The following is a 24,128-nucleotide window of genomic DNA, read 5'->3' as shown; positions in this document are numbered from 1 at the left end:
ACAATATGTCATTGTTAAGAAAACTCTTGTTAATTCTAAAGCTATGAAGCTAAAGCTAAATCTTACACCTTTAAATCAACACTGCAACTTATATTATATATATATCTATATTGTTGTTTTTATATTGTTGTTTTATGTTGAGTGCACCAATGAACGACAACAAAGCAATTTCCTGTATGTGCAAACATATTTGGCAAATAAAAGAATTCTGATTCTGATTCCTAAAACAGCAGTTTGATCAAAATGAGTTTGATGGGTCACTGAACCTCTTGCTCTTTGTGTCTGCAGGGGGCGCTATAGCTGATTTCCACACATGAAGACCATGTGACCTGAGTTGTTGTGCCTCTCACCTGAAGGTCTGGACCTCGGGAACCTCTTTGCGGCTCTGGCCCCGGATCTTGTGGACGTCCTTGGCTGCTGCTCGCATCCTCTTCTCCACTCGCTTCTCCTGCAGCTGCTCCTCTCGAGTCTGAACAGGAAGTCGACCAGAGACGTTCAGCTCAGACACAGGAAGTGGAAGAACTTTCTGAGGACAGATTCCAGGCAGGACGGTCACTCACCTGTTTCTCCGCCTGTTTGAGGAGGATGCGGAAGCGCTCGTCTTCTTGGACCCAGGCCGGCAGCTCTCTCTGGCCCAGCTGTCTCGCCTTCTCCAGCTGCGTCTTCAGCTCCCGCAGAACCCGCAGCTCCTGGGCCAGCCGGGCCTGTCGCGTCCGGGACACCTGCAGGTCCAACTCCAGGTCCATGGACGTCCGCAGGAGCCCGTCCAGACCTTTGACCTGCACTGGAGGCTGCAGAGAGGAAAGACAAACAAGTGTGAACAAAAATAACAAAGAATTATGTGACTAAAACATTCACTGGAAGAAGAGGAGGAGAAGAAGAAGGAAGAGGAAAAGGAGGAGGAGGAGAGGAGCAAGAAGAGAAGGAAGAGGAATATGAGGAAGAAGAGAAGGAAATGGAGGAAGTGGAGGAAGAAGGAGACAGGTATAGAAAAGTTGTCTCCACCTTCTTCATGCGCATGCTGCGTCTCTCGGAGGCGTTTCTGACAAACGGCGACTTCTTGGAGAGCGTGGAGCTGTCGCTGTCACTGCGGTTTATCTGACAAGAGAAGAAGAAAACAGAGTCAAAACTGAGATGTTTCACTTCTGCTGTTCATCGTTGTCTTCATCGCTCAGCTGGTGCCTCACCCTGCAGATGTACTGGCTCTGAGGGCCGGGGGAGAAGGTCTTGGAGCGGATGATGGTGTTCCCTCTCATGAACGGGTTCTGCTGGTGGACGTCCGGGCGCCGCTCTTTGGGACGGACCACGGAGCAGTGCTGGGACGAGGACAAACCGTGGACATTCGTCTCCTTGTTCACCTGGAGGAAGAAAAACACAGCAGTGATGAAGACGATGAGGAGCAGCGTAAAGTAACGTCACCGTTATTTGACTAAAACTGAAGGTTTAAGTTCAATGATTCAAAAGAGACGAGGAAAAACAAACCACATCAAGTGAAAAGACAGTTACCTTCTCTGGGATCCGTGCTCCTGTCGCAGGAGGAGGAGGAGGAGGTTCAGTTGCCTCCTCTTCCTCTTCCTCCTCCCCCTCTTCCTCTTCTTCTGCTTCCCATTGGCTGCTGTCGGGATATAACTCTTCCTCCTCCAGAGGCCCAACTCCCCCCACACCATTTCCTTCTTCATCATCGAACAGGTCGGCCTCCAGCGTGTCACCGTGCCTAAAGATATTACCCACAGTTAGAAGATGAGGAAGACGAGGACAGGATGAAGAACAGATTCATGTTTCTGTTCAGATTCAATGTGTTTGTATGAAGAGCTGTGAAAAGCTGAAAGAAACCATTATTTATAGTTTCAGTTCCTTTACTTTATTTCGGCCGATATTGTGCAATCACTTGTGTTTCGACCATATTTAACATTTGAGTGTTTCTTTCAGTTTTTGTGGTTAAATGAAAAAGATAAACTGTAAATGTTTTTTCAGCAACAACATCGGCAGAACTGGTTTCTGGTGCTACTTCTCAAATGGTTTTGTATTTGGATTTACACCACATGATTAAAAAAACTATAAAAAACATCCTCCGCCAAGTTCAGTGGGAATCTGTCGTCCTGCTGACAGAAGTGAAAACTTGAACTTGAACAGACACTCACCACTCGTCGTCCTCAGAAGCTCCGACCGTGTCGCTGCTGGAAACACGCGTCTGAAACACATTGAAATCTGTGTTGAGTCTAAAAACTTGTAAAATGTTCTTCCTGTTTAATGCAACATAATGTTTTTAAAAGCAGGTTTTTATTTAATTATCTTTAAACAACACAGGACACAGAGAATACTTGCAATAGATTAAACACATTCTTTTGTTTAGGGAGTTGATAAACTGGCCTCAATTATAAATATTCTAAAATCCTTTTTGAAACTTGTACTGAATTATAATTGTCTCTCATGAAGTCAAAGCTCCAGTGTCCACCAGGAGGCAGCCTCTCCTCCCCCGTCATTACCCGGTCTGAGCCGCCGGCTGCTCGGCTCTCCTCGTCCTCCTTGTTGATGTCGGGCATGTAGGCGCGGCTCAGCAGGTTGTACCACTTTGTGCGTCTCTCATCCGAACAGCTGACATCAGCCAAACTGATCTGAGCGCCGGCCTGGAGGAAGAGGCCAGAAGGACGGAGGTTAGACACGACAAGTCCCAGCAGCTGAAAACACACATTGACTATCTGTGTGATGGTCGAGAGGCTGGAGACAAACTGGGAGGAAGAAGAGAATCTGCTCAACGACTGGAACATTGTGTTCTTTGGTTCGAACCGTTCGAGAACTTTGATATTTGATATCTTTACACGTTAGTTAGATAGTTTGAGAGAAGCTGATCTGTTCACTACTCACCAGACACTCCTCGTGGCCCGACCTGCTGGTGGTGCACACGTCCACCCTCAGGGTTTTCTGGCGCAGTGCACCATGGGATATCTGCATGCCGAACACCTCATTGATCTCCACGGCGTCCTGGGACGAGGAGCCGCGGGTTCTGAACAGGCAGCGGGAGGTTTCCACGCAGGGCAGCACCGCCACACGCACATACCTGAGGAAGAGAAACACGTGGTCACGTGACGCCAACAGGAAGAGGTTCTGTTGTTCGTTAACCTCAGTGAACTGTCACCGTCAAACCAGCCTGAGAAGTAAACTCTGCTCGTCTCAGACACACCAGCAGGTCTCTGCTGCCGCGTAGTTCATCTGCGTCTCGTCTTGTTTCTGATCTGAGAACATTGTTACGTTTGTTTTCTTCTACACATTTAAAGTAAACACAAACAAGAGTTCTTACATTTTCTGGTCAGCCGGCAGACAGAGGGCGCTGCAGTTGGACAGCTGCATGACGGACACGGTGAAGCGCTGGTCCCTGGACTCGTAGCGGAAGCCGAGCTGCACCTGAGAGCAGTCGGGCGCCAAACGCTCCTCGAAGGAGCCGAGGAGGAGGTCGGCAGGGAGGCCCGGCCTGGAGGGAGCACACACACACACAGACACACACACGTATATCAGGAATATTATATTATTATTACAAGGTTCAATCAAATCTATGTCTAAAAGGAAACTGTGTGAGTGTTGGTGGTCGTACTTGCGCTCTGACGGTTCGTACACGCCGCTGTCACCGGCCACCGACTCGTCAGACACCGCCGAGGACACGCCCACCATCTTGGGCCCCGTCCCCCTCAGCTGAGGAGCCAAGTCTGAAAATCAGACAGAAACAACCGTTAAGATGCGTGTGAGTGATAAATAAAGAGAAGTTTCTCTACACATCTGCTGATTCTCTTTATTTTTCTAATAAACACGAGAACGTAGCAGAGATCCGGACCAACATGAACAAACTGGACCTGAAACAGATGAGATCTTTGTCTGGACCCGTCAGAACCGGACCAGGACACACACTGAACTGTGCACAGTGACTGCTCCCTGTCTGTGAAGGGAGGGAGGAACATGTGGAGAGCAGAGAGCTGGAAACCAGACACCTCCTCCTCCTCCTCCTCCTTTCACCTGCAGCTGCGAGGAGGAGTCACGTTCAGCTCCAGACTTCACCTGAGCCTCCACAAGGTTCATCCTCAGTTCTTACACAGGTCACAACAAACCACCACTTTCATTTTCACTCTGTCGCTGCCTGAGAAAACGCTGATTCATCATCTTTCCCACGTGTTGATCACACAAACGTTTTCACCGTGACACAGGAAGTCCTCACACTTCAGAAGCACACAATGACTTTACCTTATGATATAAAACCTCACACAGATCCATAACACTGACACATTCCAGTTTCAGAAGATCACTGTTGCATCATGGTTACACCGTTTCTCCAGCCTCTGAATCAGAGACTGGTGTGACCTGGTCTCGTTCCAGTTTCTAAAACTCTTGAGTTTGTGTTTGAGTCTGAACAGAAACTTCTGTAAACGATGACACATTCTCTACCTGATTGGTTCTCATAAGTCACATGACTACTGCCAGCGGTAAACACAAAGCGTCGCTAACACTTCCTGTCAGTCTCATTTCCTGTCAGTGACTCTTCCTGTCAGTGACACTTCCTGTCAGTGACACTTCCTGTCTGTCTCACTTCCTGTCAGTGACACTTCCTGTCTGTCTCACTTCCTGTCAGTGACACTTCCTGTCTGTCTCACTTCCTGTCTGTCTCACTTCCTGTCTGTCTCACTTCCTGTCAGTGACACTTCCTGTCTGTCTCACTTCCTGTCTGTCTCACTTCCTGTCAGTGACACTTCCTGTCAGTGACACTTCCTGTCAGTGACACTTCCTGTCAGTCTCACTTCCTGTCAGTGACACTTCCTGTCAGTCTCACTTCCTGTCAGTGACACTTCCTGTCAGTGACACTTCCTGTCGGTCTCACTTCCTGTCAGTGACACTTCCTGTCAGTGACACTTCCTGTCAGTGACACTTCCTGTCAGTCTCACACTTCCACTTCGTCACCATCACTGCTCCTCGTTTGTAGTTTCTTCTGTTACTAATCAACCAACTGCAGAGGAGATACTCTACTTCCTGTTTACATCACATGACCAGGGTACTTGAATTGTCATGTGACATCTGTTTTCAGGTGTGTGACAGAAACACACACAGACACACACTCACAGGGGATCCAGCTGTAACCCAACACCTCTCGAACCTTCACCTCCTCTCTGCCATCAGGTTTCACTCACCCTATTCAATTTCTCACACACACACACACACTCTCTCACACACACACACACACACACACACACACACACACACACACACACACACACACACACACACACACACACACACACACACACACACACACACACACACACACACACACACACACACAATTCCTGGTGTCCTGCTTTCCAATAAAGTTGTATCGTTGAGAGATGAAGCTGTTACATCACCTCGTACACCCCCCTCCTCTCTGCTCATTAAACTGCAGATAGTTCATCATTGTTCTCATGTTATTAACTGGAGACCTCTTCTGAGCCGTTACCCCCTCCTCACTCCCCCCCCCCCCCCCTCCCAGCTACTGAGCAAAAATAGTTTTACTGCCGTCGAGCTGCGACAGTAGAAAGTCGCCTGCTGGTTTAATGATGAGTCACATTTTATGGTATTATTTAGTTTTATATGGGTCATAATTTATCTTCATCATACTGTGATGAGTTTTCTTTGGATCTGCTCATTAAAAAGTTTGGAAACTTGAACCTTATAAACCTAATTGCTGCTTTGGTCCTGACTCGGACCGTAGATGTTAAACAAAGATGGACGACCTGACAGCTCCCAAAGTGAAGCCCATCACCTGGAGCGCCTCCTGGTGGCCGGCTGCAGCATGAGACCTTTATCTACGTTCTCCATGAGGACTATTTCTACAGTGAGGCACTGGTTGAAAAGACAACACAGGATGCAGGTCTACAACTTCCTGTTCACCTTTGACGTCCCCGCTGAGCGAGGTGGTGACGTTCTGCTTCTCCTCCCGCCCCCCCGAGCTCTCGTCCTGTCGCTGCTCCTGAGCGTCCAGGCTGAGCTCCAGCTCCGTGAGCCGACTGTGGAGCTCCAGGTCCAGGCCTAGTCCACCGGGACCCGTCTGGCCTGTAAACGTCTCACCGGACAGGAAGCTAGTGTCTGTGACCAGCGGGGAGCAAGGCGGAGAGAGCGAGGAGAGGGACGAGCGAGGCGATAAAGAGCTCATGGAGCGAGGAGTCTCTGAGAGTCTGAGGGCCTGGATCCTGGTGGAGCCCGGCTCCGCTCCTCCGCCCCCTGCGCCCCCTCCAGCTGGGCTTCTCGTGGCTCCTCCCCCCCCTCCCGTTTTGTCCTCGGGCGTCCCAGCGTCCCTGCCCCCGCAGCCCGTCACCACCTCGTGCTCGTGGATGGTGGTGATGGAGCTGGAGGGGCGGTAGCCGCCCTGGCCGCCCTCCTGCAGGAGGCTGTCCAGCTTGTTCTGGAAGTCCGGGTCGGCCAGCTCGGGCTGCTCCAGGTAGATGTCGGTGAAGCTGAGCGAGGAGGTGGAGCCCAGGCTGGAGGTGGTGGCGAGGGAACCGCGGCTCGACGTCAAGGATCCTCGACTGCTGCCGGAGGAACAGGACAAGGTGCTGGCCGAGAGGCTGGAGGAGAGAGAGAGACACCAGAGTGAGAACCTGAAGCAGCTTCACACACAGTTCAACATCCATCAGGAGGTGATGGTGTGTGGATGAGTCACAGTGTGAAGTGGATCAGACTCAGCAGCTGGTTTCTTACAGACACACAGAGATAATGTCTTTGAGTTTGAACCTGGAAACCAGCAGAGCACGATTCTTACTGCTGGTTTGCATCATCTGAAAATATCATAAAACCTCCTGAGGATCATCTGAGCAGGATTTAGATGAAACGAGATTCACTGAGGGATGGAACCAGTCGACGAGAACAAAACACGTTTCATGTTCAACAAATGGTCGGTCGTTAAAGGTTAAAGGTTAAAATCTGCCCTCAACTTCAAAGCTCTTCTCATCATCTGTTATCACACAGAATGAAGTCAAACCTCTGAGGGTGTGTGACTGAAGTCTGTTCAATTAAAGAGCTGATCAACGAAGAGTTCATTTAACACTGAGACGTTTCTTCTACACATGAACGTTCTGGGTTCTTCTGGAGATGAACAGGAACATGTGGGGAACATTCAGAGGTTCAGAGCAGCAGGAGGTCCTGGAGACACGTCTGCACTTCACTTTAAAGAGGTGAAGCCATTTAACAGCTAATACCACATAGCTTTAACAGAGAGGAATCCTAAGAACAGACCTTTTCAGCTGAGTGTGAAGTGACGTGGCCAGTCGAACCATCTCCTCCAGCTCCCGGACCAGTTTGTTTCTCTTGCAGTGAAGTCGCAGCCTGAAACGACAGAAAGTAAAAAACCTTAATTTGATAACAGAGCATCTTCAGTCCGTTGCTCTGCTGTTCAGGAAGATTCAGAGAAAAACTCTTCATCTCTGTGAACGTGGAGGTGAGAGCAGCCGCCGCGGTGCGTTCAGGTGTCACCGGTTTGTTGGAGCTTTGTTCGGAGGAAACCGGTCCATTAACAGCTGATAATATGATCCACGGTTTGAGAGGAACAAAGAGGAGATCAGGTCACAGAGTGCAAGTAAGTGTGTGTGTGAGAGTTTGTGAGTGTGCGTGTTTCCTGTCACGTAATTATTCCTCTGTTAAGCTCGTGCACGCTTCTCAGCCCCGAGACAAAGACGTGAAGAAACTGAAATCTGCTCAAAGTTTCTACAAACATTCCAAACTGTCCAGAAGGTTTTTCATTCTGTGACATTTCATCATTTGATTAACTCTGGATTCTTTTGCTTGATGGTTTAACAGATTCACCAACGAGTCCAGTTCCAGGTCATTTATGTTGAGCAGAATAAAAAAATATTTAATTATATTCAGTTCATCTTTGAGTCAAATAGAACCAACTTCATTTGATCCTGTTTGTTTTTCCTCTTAATTAGCTTTTTATATTAATTGTTGACATGAAGCGATGAATATTACATTCTGCCAAATGTGAATAAATCACGTTTATGAGAACGACTAAAACTTTTTACATCTGATTTTCCAAGAAAAATCTGTGACGCTTTCAAAGGCTCATAAAACCTAATTATCTAACCACCTGTTGAGGAATGTGTGTGTGTGTGTGTGTGTGTGTGTGTGTGTGTGTGTTTTGTTAGTTTAGTTGCATGAGTTCCACGTGCGTCAGTCTCATCATGACCTTGCACTATTCACAGCGGAGCCTCTGATTGGTCAGAACACCTGAAAGCATCTGAGTGGGTGTGAGGAAAGAATTAAAAGACGGACTCGAGGTTCGTGAACAGGACGTTTTCAGTGTGGTCACATATTTCTGGTGTCAGCAGGAGAACACTGGACTACAGGGCTTCTCTTTGTGACCCGGCCCGGGGGCGTGTCGGGTTTCAGGATCAGGAGACGGGACAAAGAGCAACTGAGCTCAGGTGAAGTCTGACCTGAAGTCAGAACAACCAGGGTCCTGTTAGAGGAGGAGGAGGAGGAGGAGGAGGAGGAGGGGGGGGGAGGAGGAGGAGGAGGAGGAGGGGGGGGGGGGGCTGGTTCTGGTTTGATGACTTTTAGGGAAGGAGAAAGGAGGATGAACGATTTAGGAGAGTAGAGAACATTTTATAATTTTTTATATGAAAATGACTATTTAAATCAATAAAGCAGTTCTACAGAGGCAGGTCTTCAGTTCATTTAGCAGGAGTTGACTTTATGTTCATCTGGATATTAACTCATCAGCTGAGGGTCTGATTTCTATCAACAGCAGAGGTTATGACTCTCAGGCCGATCGTGGATGTGACTCTGGAGCGTGAGACTGAAGAACTCAAACCTGGACTGAGAACCAGACGAGGACAGTGTACATGAATCCTGTGGCCCAGCCGCCCCTCACCTCTCGGTCAGGGCCTTGCTCTGGTTGTCCCTGGCGGCCTGCAGGTCTCTCTCCAGGCGTTTCTTCTCGGACTCCAGCTTCTCGGCGTCGTTGGGCTGCAGCCGCTGGCGGGGCCGGACGTACTGCAGCTCCTTCAGCAGCTCCTCCTTCTCGTTGATGAGGATGAGCCGGTCTCGCTCGGGGTCCAGCAGCCCCGGCCACGCCTCGCTGTCCAGTTTGGCGATCTGCACCTCGATGGTGGCGATCCTGTGTGAGACGAGGAGAAGGCTGGTGAGCGTGAAGCCCGGAGACACACTCACTCCTCACTGTCAAAGTGACGCCTACCTTCTCTTGGCCTCCTCGTACTTCAGACTCAGACGAACCTTCTCCGCCAGTTTGTTGCTGCTGCTGAGGAACTAAAACAAACAACACGGGGTAAATGTTAAAACACATAAACTCACTGACACGTTACAATGAAAAGTCTGCAGAGGAAACGAGTTCTCAGAATCTGAATAAACAGGGAAGATGTACAATACATCAAATTAGAAGCTAAAAGGATTAAGAAGCTAAAATGCAGCAGCCTTCCTGTCTTTGCTGTGATGTCCCCGCTGCCCTGTGAAGGTTCAAACTGAGTCGGGTTCTTTCCGGACGCTCCTCACTCACCTCTGCAGGGATGTCGGTCTGAGAGCCGGCCTCCGAGTAGAGCCGCGGGATGGACAGGGAGGAGTTGGCGAGCGAGGGACTGCTGCCCCACAGGTCGGGCTGCGACCCAGAGTCCAGCTGGAAACCGTCCTTCAGCACCGCCAGTTTCTGTATGAACACAAAGAAGAAGAGACACAGTGGAAGTGAGTTGATGTGCGGAGACACCACAGACACCACAGACACCACAGACACCAGTCGATCAATCTGAGCTCACTGGGAGCTGCTCAGGTCAAAGATCCAACTGAACTGAACTCAAACTTTTCAGGTTCTGAACAGAAACCAGAACTGAATCTGTCCAATAAGAGACGAAAAGGAGAATTTGTGACATAAACACACACTGACATTATAAATACACACAAACATGAAGACACACACTGAGCTGTCAGCTGCACATGGTACAGGGGGGGGGGGGGAGACGAGTGCACGGAGCAGATTATGTTTTATTGAAAACATTCTCCTTCCACTGACACGAGAAGAATCTGCAGGTTTCTCTCATAAATCTGGTGATTTACATCTCTATGGATTTACTGTATATGAGGGAGAGGATTTATGACTGGTGTGTAATATAATTAGAATATGAATGAATATATCTGGTATTTAAATGCTTCACATTATCTGTTTAATATGTCGAGCAGATGCAGAAGATAGAACTTTGATTATGTTCTAATAAATAACCAGAAACAATAAACAACAGTTGATGCATCAGAAGCAAAACAACGAACAGATTTCATGTTCGTCTCTGCAGAGACAAGTTCATCGTCCACGTCCCATCATGCATCTTTAATAACCTGTGCAGCCGTGGAGGACGAGTTCACCCAGGAACACTGTCACACACAGACACACACAGTAACACACAGTAACACACAGTAACACACAGTAACACACAGTCGAGGACAGAGGCCGAGGAGGAGAGAGAACTAGGTGAAAAACACCTTTTACACATCAGGACAGATTAGATTGATAATACTTATTATTTGTTTCATCAAGGTTTTTGTGTGCATCTTTATCTCAGTGTGTTTTTAACAGATACACAGATTCTCCTTTTCCTCCAGAATCAAACCGATGAGTTTCTGGATCCTGCAGCTTTGTTGAAGAGCTCATTTCATAAAGAACATTAAACCTGTTTGTTTCACAGGTTGAAAAGAGCTCTGCTGTGCATCTTGTGTTCTGCTGATGTTTTCAAGGATCCTGCTCCGGCCACATGATTCTTGCATTCAGGACAACTCCTCCTCTCCCCCCCCCCCCCCCCCCCCCCCCAGGCTGTCATCAGAGGCGACTGAGGTGTGACAGTTAAACTCCACCTGCCTCCTGCAGCCTCGTCTCCATCACTACATCTGCTTCAGAGCGTCTGGCTGGTTTTCCTCTCGGCAGTAAAAATGTAAAGTGTTTTAACCGGAGAACAGATTCTCCTGAGAGTCGTCTGACGCCTTCGCCTCCTTCACTTGTTTATACTCCTTCTCCTCCTCCTTCTTATAAAGCCTTTATTTTATTCCCTCCTTCACGAAGAGGAGTCACTGCTTTTCTCTGCTCTTTACTGTCGAGTGCTGCAGAGTCAGCAGATCGTTTATCCTCCTGCGGGTTTCAGCGCTTTTCACCCGACTAATAAAAGTGAAGAGGAAACGAGCGCAGGACGAGAAGCTCCACACCAACCTGCAGGACACATCTTCCATACTTTAATAAAACCTAAACCTTTTATATATTTTATTTAGGATGAGTCTTCTTATTGTACCTGCATGAGTTCCTGTTTCTCCTTCTCTCCGGAGCTGATGGCGTCTCGGATGGAGCGCACCTCGCTCAGGATGGCCTGCGCCTCCTGCAGCTTGAAGCCGTACGGGAAGTTCGAAACCTTCTGGTCGATCCTGGAGGAACGGGGGGGGGGGGGGGGGGGGGGGAGACAACAGCATCTCATCAAAATGTTTAAGTCACATGACGGTGCAGTGTAAATGAGACGATGTTTACACAGGGAGCTGTGTCAGTGTCAGTTGGTGATAAACAAACACAAACTCTGTAACAGCAGCTTTTTGCTGATGAAGTCAACGACCACACGTCGTCTCTCCTCACGAACAGTTTCCAACTTTCTGAGTTACTGTTCGTCACAGACTGAAAACTGTCGAGCAGCAGGAAGGGTTATTTCCCTTATTTTATAAATAAATATTTGAATGAGGACGATTAAATCATGAGATTATCTGTATTGAAACAGTGTCGGAGGTTTGAACTTTATGGGACTCAACAGAAGCTGCATGTTTCATTCCTGTTTGCAGATGCAAATATTAAATGATCCCAACAAATTTGACAATAAATTACAAATTTACAAGAACATCAAACACTCAATTGATTAAAGTTAAATAATCACAAAAACTATTTGCTGCAAATTCACGTAAACATCAAGTTGGAGCATCTACTCGAAAAGTTGGAAAAAATTTGGAACAATATTTTTGGACGTAATGTAACATGACGAACAAAAATGTATGTTACAAACCATTAATACTGACTATTAATAAAAAAAAATCCAGCGTCTAATTTGTAATATGATTTGAGGTTCATGAAGAGTGACCTGGATCAGTTGTGTTTATATGTTGTTTCTCCAATCCAACTTAAAACAACATTAAGATACAGGTAAGGTTGATTATCTGAGGAGCACATGAATGCATCATGAATCAGGAAGAAGAAAATAATGTTATTTTCCCTCCTGTTCTTGTAACAGGTCATTTCTATAAAAGAGGATTTGATAGAATCGTTGCTCAGGTGATTCCGTGTAAAAGGAGTAAAGTGTAAAAACACAGGTTGGACTTTGTGTTGCTGCCTCAGCTGAACATGATGAGTCGAGAACACAACCAGGTGTTTGTTCAGTGACTTGAAGGTAAAGATCAGATCCTGGGACGAGCCGGGAGAACAAGAGGCAGCGGCAGCAGCGACTGAGTCAACTCTGTCATGGACAAGTCATGCATGTGTCTGAATAACAGGTCCTTCCACATTCTTCAGAGAGGGAAGAGGGGGAGGGACAGAGAGAGAGGAAACAAGGGAGAGAGAGAGAGAATGAGGAAGCGAGCGAGGGAGGGAGGGAGGGACTTGTCGGTATCAGACGAAGGAGCGATCGTCTCCGAGACTCAAACATGAACCTTGTTATTAATGTTTTAATAAATGGTATGATAATGATGTACAACAATCAGAGAAACACTGAACACGTCAGAGAATCTGATCAACGCCTGTCGGACGAATGAAAGTGGAAATAAACATTTAACACGGTTTGTTTTGAATCAGAGGAAAGTGAATTCACTGCAGATTCAGTGTTTATGTTTCATCTTGAGAAGCAGCAGCAGATTCTCCTGCTTCAGAAAACAAAAACAAACTTAGTGACTGAATCTGGAGATGCACGGAGACCTTTGACCTCTGGGGTTGCTCAAGTGTCATATGAATGAAGTATGTGGACACTGCATTGTGGGAAGTGTAGGATACACAGGTAGCGCCTGAGACATTTATTGAAGAGCCGAAGTAGATAGATAGTATTTCACAGTACTTATGTTTGATGTTTGACTTCTATATAACAGATTAAACAATGAAGAAAAGATTGATGTGTTATCATAAGAGCTTGATCATCTTAGGAGTCATTAACAACTTTTAAGAAGTATATTAATCAGTTGATATTTCAGTATCAGGGATTGTTCTACTCCCTGATATCGACATCGGGCCCCGTCAGTGGTTCTCTGGTCTGAACAATAGAAACCAGACCGAGCCGCACACTGCTCCTGGTCCGTGAAATCAGAAAACATCTCACTCCTCTGCTCCGGTATTTTGTGAAATCTTATCAGGAGCCGTGTGCACAGACACATTCCAGCCGGGGCCGATTCGTGTTTCTGCAAACAGTGATTGGCTTTCGTTCGGCATCTGGTGACTGTAACAGGAGAGGAAAGTCGCAGAGGAATGTGGTCCAACCGCTCTGCCTCAGCTACTCTTTAATCCTCCTGACACCCTGGCTGGGCCGAGCGAGGGAGGACAAACACACCGGACATTCCTGCTCGACTCTGCGTCGGCCCATCGGCACAAATTCAAAACCAGAACCACCGCCGGCCTCCTCCTGAGGCCCGGAGCGGCCTCCAGTCAGCTGAGGTGCAGAGCCACTGGAGGTCAGGTGGACTGGGTGTTTCCTATCACATCCACATTCCTGAGCTGCTGCTGCTGCGTTTATGGAGGTGTTAGTGTTTAATGATCTAATGGAATGTGTGATAATGCTCCGGCAACAACTGCGGCGATAAGCGGCGGTTTACTGCTCGCTCAGATCCACGAGTGACGTAAGTTCTGAGCTGCGTTCATCAGGAGGTCTTAACTCCTTCATCTCCACCAAACAGTTATTCCCACGATGCCTCAGTGATCCTGTCACAGGCGACTGATCAGGAAGAATGGAGATAAGAAGCAGGCAGAGATTCCTTCAAACATGTGTCATGCTGGTGATTCGAGCTGAAAAATAAATCATTCACTCTCCTGCGGATGTGAGGTCTGTGTGGACACGTGACCGAGGCTCGGTTGTGAAATCCCAACACAGCGTACAGTGAGGCCGGCTCACGCTCCTGAGGATTCTATCACCTGCTGCCAGATCCATCACATTTAACCAGTTTGAGGATTTGTGTTCATTTAGAATATTCATGGCTTGTTGCTTTGAACTTCCCTGTTCACGCTAGTATTTGTATAAATAATAATAATAATAATTATTACTTTCTCTGACGTTCTGAGCCGCCAATTTAAAAAGCTAATTCTAAAGTAAATAAATATTAATTTATGACAGAAGCCTTCCTGAGGAGGCCGATGAATTTCTCCTCACAGCTTCTCAGCAGGAAACTTCAGTGGAAGGTGTTTGTGAATCCAAAGTCTGAGGGAAGGTCACACTCACGTTTGTTATTCAAGTCAGACTCTGAACATCAGGAGAGCCGGTGGTCGAGCTCAGCGTGAGGACGGACGCTCAGAGTCACGACTACATCTGTTAACTCGCCCTTGAGCAGGAAGCTGAAGGTGGAGGAGCCTGCACCTACGATCCACAGACAGCCACAGGATAGTGTGTGTGTGTGTGTGTGTGTGTGTGTGTGTGTACTTACCCTCTGAGGGTCTCGAAGCCTTGTTCTTTGAACTGCAGCTCCTGCTTCATACAGGCCAGGTCCCGCTTCAGCTTGTTCACCTGAGACACGACGAAGAGGAGGGAGACTGTCAGGACGTGGAACCATTTAAAGAGGAAGGCTGGTGATGTTTTTATTATTAATAAACCTCGGGAAAAAACTGTGTGTGAGGCGATTAACAAAACTTCTTGCTGATTAAATCCTACATTTGCTAAAGTTGCATCTTGTAATTCGTCTGAAAGGAGAAAGTATTAAAATGATGAAGTTCTCAGGTTCAGAACTGTCAGACGCTGTTAATACAGATCAACACTGATGAATATAAAAACTGATCTTCAGGCCTGAGGTCAGACAGTAACTGTGTGTTTAACAGATCTGGGATCAGCCAACAGGAGGCACACGAGGAGGCTCTTACCCGACTTTTAGATGTGGCTATTTCTGCTTTCAGGATGTCGGGGTCGTACTTGCTGGAAGACGATGATCTTGAATTCACTGCAGAGGAAATATGAAGAAAACAAACTGTTATAAAATCACATTCGTTATAAGTTCTCTTCTCCGGACGCAGCTGTTCCAGAAGGATCATGGATGAAGAGATGGTTTCACTTCCTCAAAGGTCAAAGTGAGTTTGTGTTGATTTAAAAAAACATCATGAGGGGAAATCTTGATCTCACTTCTAAAATCCTGATTCTTATTCCATCCAGAAACCTGCATCTCTATTATGAATATGTATAAATGAACTGTATCTTTGCGTGGAGTGGATTCACGAGTGTGTTACTGAAACCTGTGCTCTCATTAACTTGTATGTGTGTGTTTGATCTCATGGTTACACTTTGCTCCTGTAGCCGTCAGAGCTGGAGCTTCCTCCCTCGGCCTGGTACTCACAGCTGGTCTGAGACGTGGTCTTGTCCCTCCAGGCGTCGTTCAGCTGCCGGTACTCCTGCTGCGCCAGCCGCAGCCTCTGCTCCTTCACCTGGTAGATCTCCTTCTGGGCGCTGAGGGCGTCCCGGGCCACGGCCAGGTAGTCCCGCAGCATGGCCTCCTGCTCCCGCTGCCACTGGGCCCGCGGGTCCTCCAGCTGGGTCTTCTCTGGAAGGACGGGAGGGGGAGAGGAGGATGAGAGGAGGATGAAGAAGAAGAGGAGGAGGAAGAAGAAGAGGAGGAAGAGGGGGAGTTTCTGCTGTTGTTTGGATTTCATAAAGACGTGAACTCACTGGAGTTGTGGTCGACATAGTAAGCTCCGACTTGGGGGTCGTACGCCTCCTCCCAGCCGATCGGCAGCTCATCTCCGATACAGTCGGCAAACGTCAGAGGCTTCGTCTGCCTGAGGAAACAGAACCAGGGACAGATTCAGAATCAGATTCCTCTCCATCGTGATTGACAGCTGAATGTCAGTTATCACCACAGTTTGTGACTAAGTGGTTCAAACAGCTCCTGATCACGATGTGGACGATTTAATAAGGAAGGTCAGGAGAGAAAACCTGCGTCCAATCACATGAGAGAAAACCATGAATTAACATCTCCACATATTTAGTTTGAGAAGTTAAAGAAACATTAAATAATCATGTAGCTATAACACAAAACTTGTTATTATTATAGAGACTCTTTCTTCTCATGAAGCCAAACATGAAACCACACTCAGTAACAAGTTAGTGAATTGAGTAAAAGATGGATTTATACAGACTGTTGTCTGAGAGCTGTCTCAGGAGGAGGAGGAGGGGTGTGTTAGTGTGTGTGTGTGTGTGTGTGTGTGTGTCGGGGCTGGGGGTGGGTCGTCTGGTGTTTCAGTGAGTCCTCTGTTCACCTCGGAGGAGGGGGGGGGGGGGGGGGGGGGTCTCTCTTGTCGGTCACAATAGGAGGAAACAGACCCGAGGCATTCCACAGGCAGCACAGACACATCGCCTGGAGGTTTCTGGGGCAACCCTCCACCTCACAGCAGCTCAGATCAACCACCTTCACATTCTGATGCACCCGAGTTCAACCAGACATGAGGGCCAGTGTCAGCCAGGCACATACGTTTCTGTTTTATGTCTACAGATATCAAAACTTTTGTTTAATTGAATAAACAAGGCAGAAATGATCAGTTTTCTTGATAGCGACTTGATTTTATGCTGCTTTCAGACATGAACTGAACCACAGACGTGTTCCTGACGTGTTCCTCACATGTTCCTCACATGTTCTCCAGGTTCTGTGTGTGAGAACAAATGTGTGAGTCAGTGTCTCTGGACATGTTCTGGATCTTCTCCTGCAGCCTCCTGGTGAAATGTCTCTAAAACACTGATCTTTCCTCAGCAGAGTTTATACGTCATGTCCCGCCTCCTGCTGCTCTACAGGCTCCGCCCCTGCTCCTCTACAGGCTCCACCCCTCGCCTGGATGTTCCCCACATGTTCCTGTTGTTGCTTCACAAACACTAACTACACAACATGTTATCAGTTCATGTCTGAAAACAGCTTCAGGCCCTTATATCCGTATCGTTCTGGGTTCTAGTCGTTAGCACCTGTAGCATCAGGCTCCCTGCTCTCAGAGGGCCGGGGCCCCGTCGGCCATCGCAGGCCCTTTGAGCTCTGAGGCCGTGACGCTCAAGTGGCCATTGAGCGACTGACGGTGAAATGGAGGCCGGGCCGCTGCTGCCAGCTGGTGCTTCACTGGGAGGGAAACCGGTGAGTTGAGGTCAGCGACTCCCCTCGGCCCGGCGATCAGAGGACAGGATTTAGCGGGTGAGAGGAGAGAGGAATCAAATAATGGGATGCGGACGGCCGGCCCTTTTTTTCCTCCGGGATCAGCGTTTGGCAGAAAGCTCCCCGTCCTCCAGAGCTAAATTTAGATCCGAGCGGAGGGGATCTTCTCTGGGCCCCTTTCATTATTCATCAGCTGAAAAAGGAGCTCGGCAGCGAGTGGCTGCTCGGTGTTTGTGCCTCTGCAGCCGCGAAACACCGGAGGCAGCAGAGGAGAGTCTCCCTGCTCCTCTGCTGCTCCTCCTCCACTGCTCCTCCACTGCTCCTCCACTGCTCCTCCACTGCTCCTCCTCCTCATCCACTGCTCCTCCACTGCTGCTCAATGTGTCAGGAGTGAATCAACGGTTCATCAAGTGAAAACCTCCTGGGCTTCTTTGAATCAAACGGATGAACCGCTCTGGATTTATCTGTAAATCTACGAGTTCTAAACATGAATCCAATATGATTATCCTTGTGTGAGAATTGAATTAGGGATTTACTATGTTGTCATTCATTATCAGCCTGGGGGGGGGGGAATCACAGGAGTTATACTGTAGCTGTTAACACATCGGGAAACATTTATATTTGCTTATAACCACGGTTAAATTAAATCTTAGACCATTTACTTCATGTTTAAATGAAACTTTTAAATTAAAACTTGAACAACGTTACGAACACTTCAAACTAAAATGACAGAAACCATCTTTGAGAAGCATTTATTTACTTAACGTCTAATTCTATTCTTTAGTTTGGTCCATGTCCCATCTGACAACATGGAGGAGGAGCCTCATCTCTTCCAAACCTTTTATCTTTTCTTTCAATGTAGTTTTTTGATGTTTCATGTTTAGAAGTTAAGTGATTAAAATAATTAACTTCAGACAGAATCGTCACCTGATTAAATGATTATCATCAATCTATTGAAAACGTGTTTAATCTTCAGTTTCTCTAAAGAAAGAAATGATCAAATCCCTCCTGGCTGCTGGTTGGTATGTTCTGTGCTCCAGTCCAGAGGTTTAATGTCACATGATGCTCTGCGTGGTTTTTAAGAAGCTTATCTGAGACTAAAACTCTGCCAGGGAAAAAAAAAACGCTGAATTCTTCTGATGTTTTGGCATCAAAGTGGTCAAAAAACTGATTTCTGGGATATTAATTCTGGTTTTCACGTCAGCCTTTTGAACCCCCCCCACCCCGGACATGAGCCGAAACAGAGTGCGAAAACACACACAGACTCACACAGTCACACGCACACACTGACTCACGCACTCCTCCGCAGGTTCTACACACGGAGGTAAACAGCTCCTGCTCTAATGCAAACTGACAAAGTGTGCGGCAGAGAGCAAACACACACACACAGGGAGTCGAGCTGCATCGCTGAGTGTTGAGTCAGAGCAACACTCGCTCAGAGCAGCACAGACATTCCTCCACTGGAGTAACGAGGGTTCAGACTCAAAGTCCAACAGCAGAACGATCACGTGCTCCAGGAATAATCAATAAACCTAAAAAGAAGAATATTAATCTGAATAAGCGACAGCAGTTGTGCGTCTTTGTCATGGTGACGGTGTGTAGTCTGACAGAGAACATTCCTTTCACCTGATGAGTCAACGCGTCGCTGAGGGCGGAGCCACGATATCACTGAGGAATTCACCAGAGGCCGGATTTCTCTCTCTGGAGACAGAGCGTCACTCTGGAGCCAGAGCGTCACTCTGGAGGAACGCTTCATTAGAGCAGAGGAGGAATTAGAGAACAGGAATGTTTCTCCAGTCTCAACGTTTGCATTTCTTCTCTACAATCTTTATGATCTAATACAAAATGTTGTCCGTCAATAAACCATAATGAGTAAAGAACTGAGGTTGTGTCATAAATTGATGTTTTCTCATCAGATTCTTCTAAATAAACATAAAACATATTGAACCAAAGGATTAGAAACGTAGTATTTATTAACTCTAAGTTATTTGAACCTCGTTTCACTTTCAGATATTTCTCTCTCTCTCCGCTCTCTGACATCACCAGACGTTATCAACTGGTTTCCATCGCACATAACGAGCTGCAGGAATCTGTTTTCTCAGGGTTAAGTGTGAGTTTACGATTCACAATCTAAACTTCCTGATAATCTAAAGAAAGGGTCGTTATCTTCTGTGAAGTTGTCAGAGAAATAGAGTGGCAGAGCTGAAGTCAGAGTGAAGCTGGACGTCCTGTACAGCAGCAGGTACTTCAGCTATTCAAACACAGAACATTGGATACGTGCGACTGTTCCTCTGACGGCCCCGGGCAGGAAAAAGAACACACAAACGTACACACACACACACACACACACACAGACACACAAAGCTATCAGTGTCAAAATAAGGCTGGCTGTCTTTCTTCATTCCGAACAGTCCGACAATAATGAGAGATTTTTCACATGACTGCAGCAGTTAATTCAGAGCTGACGGCTCCATGAATCTTTTTCTTTCTTCTGTTTCACACGGAACTTTCCTGTCGTACGCAATCGAGTCCAAACGTCCGAGGCTCTGAACCTGAGACGCTTATCGAACCCTCAGAGAACAATACAAGTAAAATGCATGTTTGGTTTTTTAGGCCTAGCAAGGAGGAATTGATTTTGCTGACACGTTAATCCCAAACAAACGGAATCACTTGAAATATCAGCCGGGAGGAAACTAAAGGAAACGATGAAGCGTCATCGGCAAAGAACTTAAAGGAAAGAAATCGGTTTCTTCATCTGCGTGGACACGAGAGATTTGGATTCTTAGAAGCACAGGATGTGGACGATGCAAAGACAGAGACATGACGCAGAGGGAGGACATCAGGGTGAAAGGGACAGAGCGATCCAGAGACATGATCTGACTTCATCGATTAATAACTAATACGTGTGATTATCAGTTTGTTTTTGAGGAGGGACAGAGATGAGCAGGAACACACACACAGAGACACACACACACACACACACAGACACACACAGACAGAAGAAAAACATTATGAGTCAACGCTGTGTTTTAACTTCATTGTTCGAGAAAAAGCGACTTCCTGTTTGTCCAGGAACATAAACATGAATTCATCAGGTTAACGAGGATGTTCATTAAACTGGTCGTTACACTAAATATAATATTACAGATATTCAAACAAAAAGGATCCCGTGTGCAGTAATATTGAAAATTGTGGATATGAGACATCGAGAGTCGTTGACTTCTGAATCTTTATGGAATGGAATGGTGAGGCTAGTGAAGATGGACACCTCTAGTGGTCACGCACAATATGACCAGTGGCTGTTCTGACACGCCCCCTCAGAGACCAGAAACCAACATTTCCTACTCGCTCTGGAAGCAGTTGACCAATCACAACAGAGCGGATTAACCGACCAATCAGAGCAAACTGGGCTTCATCAGGAGAGGGGTGGGGGGGGGGAGGGTGTCTTAAAGAGACAGGAGCTGAAACGTTGTGTTTGAGACAGAGGCTGAAGAGAGGAGCTGCAGCGATCGACAGAGATAGATGTTTCCTGAACATTAAAATAAAGAACCTGAACCTTTCACTCCAGGTGTAAATGGTGTAAGTGAAAACCACCGCTCGCTTCTACACTTCCTCTGAATTGTTGTGTCTTTACTAGAACAATCACAATTCAAAACACAAAAGGGTTAAATTAAAAGAACCAATCTGTAGACTTTTGAATTTCAGCATCACTTGTTCATTCAGGACTGAAAACTGCTGGTTTACAAACTGTGCTGGTCTCAGAACTGGTTCCTGTCTCAGTGTTTCTACCGTTGCTGGTTACGTATTTTAAAAACTACACTGCAGCTGTGCCTCTGCTCAGATGCTGGTTAACAGTCTGCAGGGCCTCATGCTGCACTTCGACCTCGTGCACCTTGGCAGGCGGTGAAAGGGATTTCAGATGAATCGGGCCTTTGGCTGCAGAGTGTGTGCGCCGCTCGGTCCTTCACGTCGTGTGTGTTTCAGGAATGTGTTGTGTGTTTGTTTGGAAAGGTTTTCTCCCTTCGAGTGTTAAACAACACAAGGAATTTAACTAAGAGGAGAAGGTCTTAATTCCACTCGCCATCTTTTAGACCTGTGTGGAAACGGACAAGCCAAATTACAGGCTGAGGGTCACATGATCAATCGTGATACAGGACATTCTGTGGCAGAGAACTCAAAATTCCAGTGAGGAGCTGATTTAGTCAGATTAACTGCTTCAGAAATCTTAAGTACTGTCACTAAAGATATTTAGGTATGGAAATTGACAAGTTAAAAAGTATGCAAACCCTACAAATCATTTGCATCCCAGATGTTTATCACTTCCTGTTATCGATGTCAGTGAGTTACTCTGACAGTTGCATAACGAGTCCAGAGAACTGATGTGACGGAGCTGGAAACCTCCATCGAGAAGGAGACGCTGCCGAGACGAGGAATCCAACCAAACCGTGGCTTCACTTCACAGAGAGAGATGAGAACCAGCAACTGACACTTGAATGCTATGTCCATTAACAAGCGTTAAAATCCTGTGATATAATAAGATCATAGTGTACAGCAGACTTAATCTGCTTTATATCAACAAAATCCTCTAAATTCTCATCCAATCCACACGACCTGAAACACCTACATCAAGTTTAAAACTCAGATAATTCTCTGAGAAACTTTACAAGCTCATTGTTTGGTGGTTCCTACTTCTTTCTCACATTTAATACATTAAATGTGATAATGACTGAAGGATAAACCTTTTTAAAGTTAATTTTTAATATCATCAGCAGAGATGTGTAGACATTTTCTGGAGTTTGTGTTTCACATCTGAAGAAGCAGCAGGAGATTTTCCGGGTCAGACTCGTTCACTGTGAATTTTCAATCTTATCTCTTCTTATCTATTCTTCTTTAATTTAATGAGCACTTGGACAAAGTGGATACAACTGCAGGTTTTTCGATATTTAAGGAGAAAAAGATAAAAACTCTCAGCAAAAATAAAAAACTTGAAAACATGAAACAAAATCCTTTAACCTAAACTTAACCTCTGAAAAATAAACCCGAAGCTAAAGAAAAGATGATTCATTCTTTTTGTTTGTGTTAAGATATTTGACCTTTGTCACTAATTAAGACAAAACTTTTTATTACGGATTAAAGCTGCTTCTTCGTCGTCTGTACAACTTCATGCAAAACACAGTGACAAAGAGAAGTGAATGAGAAAAGAGAGCGTTACTGACTCACAGGAGGAAAACCAGCCTGAGCCTCTGAATTCCAGACATAAGCCATTAAAAGGATTTGGTGTCAAAGTCCGAGGGGTCTTAAGTAACTGGTGAAGATGAAAAACGAGTCTCTGTGAAAATCTGGCCTCCCCATTAACACAGTGTTTTGGTACAAGTGGGTCTGTGTTGAGCAGCGCCGCATGCTTGGTACTCTAAGCCTATTACACTCATGTATTTCTATAAGAGGGGGGGGGGGGGTGTAAAGAGAGAGGTAACTCACACCTCCAGACCTGATGAGCAGGACGGGCCTGCAGCTGAACTGTGAATATGAGTTATACAAATAAAATATGTGACTTGATTTGATATTTTAACTGCTTTAACTTAAGATAAACTATCTGGAGTAATGACTATTTTTAAATTAATATTATATATTTTATAATCTTTGTTTGAGCGAGTTGAAAAAGGTTCCTCAGACATGGTCCAGAGCAGCAGACCAGAATCTAGTTCAACCTGAAGAGGAGTTCTGGACCAATCACAGGAGGTAGAGACAGAATCAAACAGTAGAAGAGGAGGAGGAAGAAGAAGAAGAAGAAGAAGAAGAAGAAGTCCTCCAACGATATAAAGACTGAACCACGAGGATGTTCACTTTACTGGTCGTTACACTATATATATTAATATTACAGATATTCTAACGAAAACACACATTATTTCCATGCTCTTAGTTCAAAAACGTAAGTTAACACAACAGCCAAATTGACAACACCTCAACACAACACACACGCCGTCTACTAACCAATCAGAGTCAAGTTCAGGTAGACGCAGCCCTCGTAGGTGAAGTGAAACACGAGTTATCATATCGTCAAACATAGGCACTGAAATGGTCGATTTTATAAGCTGATAAATCAATCTGCCTCTGACTCGTTATTACACAAGGAAACTAATTCTCCAGATCTCACAGATATTCAAGTCTTCAGATCTTTACATGTAAGAAACCAGATGCAGCTCAGGCACCTGTAGCTTTCTCATCAGGGACGAGACACATGGTCTCTTCAGTCACGATGCAGAGTGTGAGACTGGCTGCGTGAAGCACAGGTTCAGTGATGAAGAGTGATGAAGAGTGATGAAGAGGGATGAAGAGTGATGAAGAGCTGCGTCGTGATGGGAGGAAACCTCACTGAGAGCAGAGGCAGAAAACTCTCCTGCACAAATTCCTCTTATTTGACCTTGAAGCCGAGTCTTTGTCCTTTAGTGAATTTACTGAATATGTCTGAGATGTGTGTGTGTGGGTGGGGACTGGGGGGGGGGCGGACAACACGTCCCCTCTCAGAGCGCTCGGCTCAGAAGTGATGTCTCATTAGCCTTGAAAGAGGAGACGGCTCCTCTGTTTAACTCAGTGGACGAACAACCTGTTAAAAATCATTAGAGTAAAAACTATATACAGGAGTCAGGGATCTGAAAACCAGTGGAGAAACTGAACTGGAGACTTCTCTTCAATGGGGGAGGGGGGGGGGGGGGGGTTCTGATACAAACTAAAGAGTCTGAATAAAGACTAAAAACAACTCGTTTCCAACTTCCTCTTGTTCAAAA

The 24,128-nt window shown here is 46.3% G+C and overlaps 1 protein-coding gene across 1 annotated transcript in view; it reads right to left on the bottom strand.

Moving 5' to 3' along the window:
• Positions 1-24,128, bottom strand: part of wwc1 (WW and C2 domain containing 1) — a 29,264-nt gene that overhangs the window by 4,056 nt on the left and 1,080 nt on the right. Inside the window, exons 2-21 of the mRNA XM_053441184.1 lie at positions 15,879-15,988; positions 15,550-15,753; positions 15,083-15,159; positions 14,653-14,732; positions 11,295-11,424; positions 9,527-9,673; positions 9,209-9,279; positions 8,885-9,130; positions 7,249-7,338; positions 5,908-6,581; positions 3,590-3,701; positions 3,299-3,469; positions 2,866-3,058; positions 2,487-2,627; positions 2,142-2,191; positions 1,507-1,714; positions 1,188-1,358; positions 1,006-1,098; positions 561-791; positions 351-469 (exon numbers count right to left, since the gene is read on the bottom strand). Coding sequence (XP_053297159.1) covers positions 351-469; positions 561-791; positions 1,006-1,098; positions 1,188-1,358; positions 1,507-1,714; positions 2,142-2,191; positions 2,487-2,627; positions 2,866-3,058; positions 3,299-3,469; positions 3,590-3,701; positions 5,908-6,581; positions 7,249-7,338; positions 8,885-9,130; positions 9,209-9,279; positions 9,527-9,673; positions 11,295-11,424; positions 14,653-14,732; positions 15,083-15,159; positions 15,550-15,753; positions 15,879-15,988 — 3,318 coding nt within the window. The remainder of the gene's footprint in view (positions 1-350; positions 470-560; positions 792-1,005; positions 1,099-1,187; positions 1,359-1,506; positions 1,715-2,141; positions 2,192-2,486; positions 2,628-2,865; positions 3,059-3,298; positions 3,470-3,589; positions 3,702-5,907; positions 6,582-7,248; positions 7,339-8,884; positions 9,131-9,208; positions 9,280-9,526; positions 9,674-11,294; positions 11,425-14,652; positions 14,733-15,082; positions 15,160-15,549; positions 15,754-15,878; positions 15,989-24,128) is intronic.

Source organism: Pleuronectes platessa, chromosome 15, assembly GCF_947347685.1.
Source record: "Pleuronectes platessa chromosome 15, fPlePla1.1, whole genome shotgun sequence".
Taxonomy (NCBI): Eukaryota; Metazoa; Chordata; class Actinopteri; order Pleuronectiformes; family Pleuronectidae; genus Pleuronectes; species Pleuronectes platessa.
This window is presented reverse-complemented; position numbering and strand designations above follow the sequence as displayed.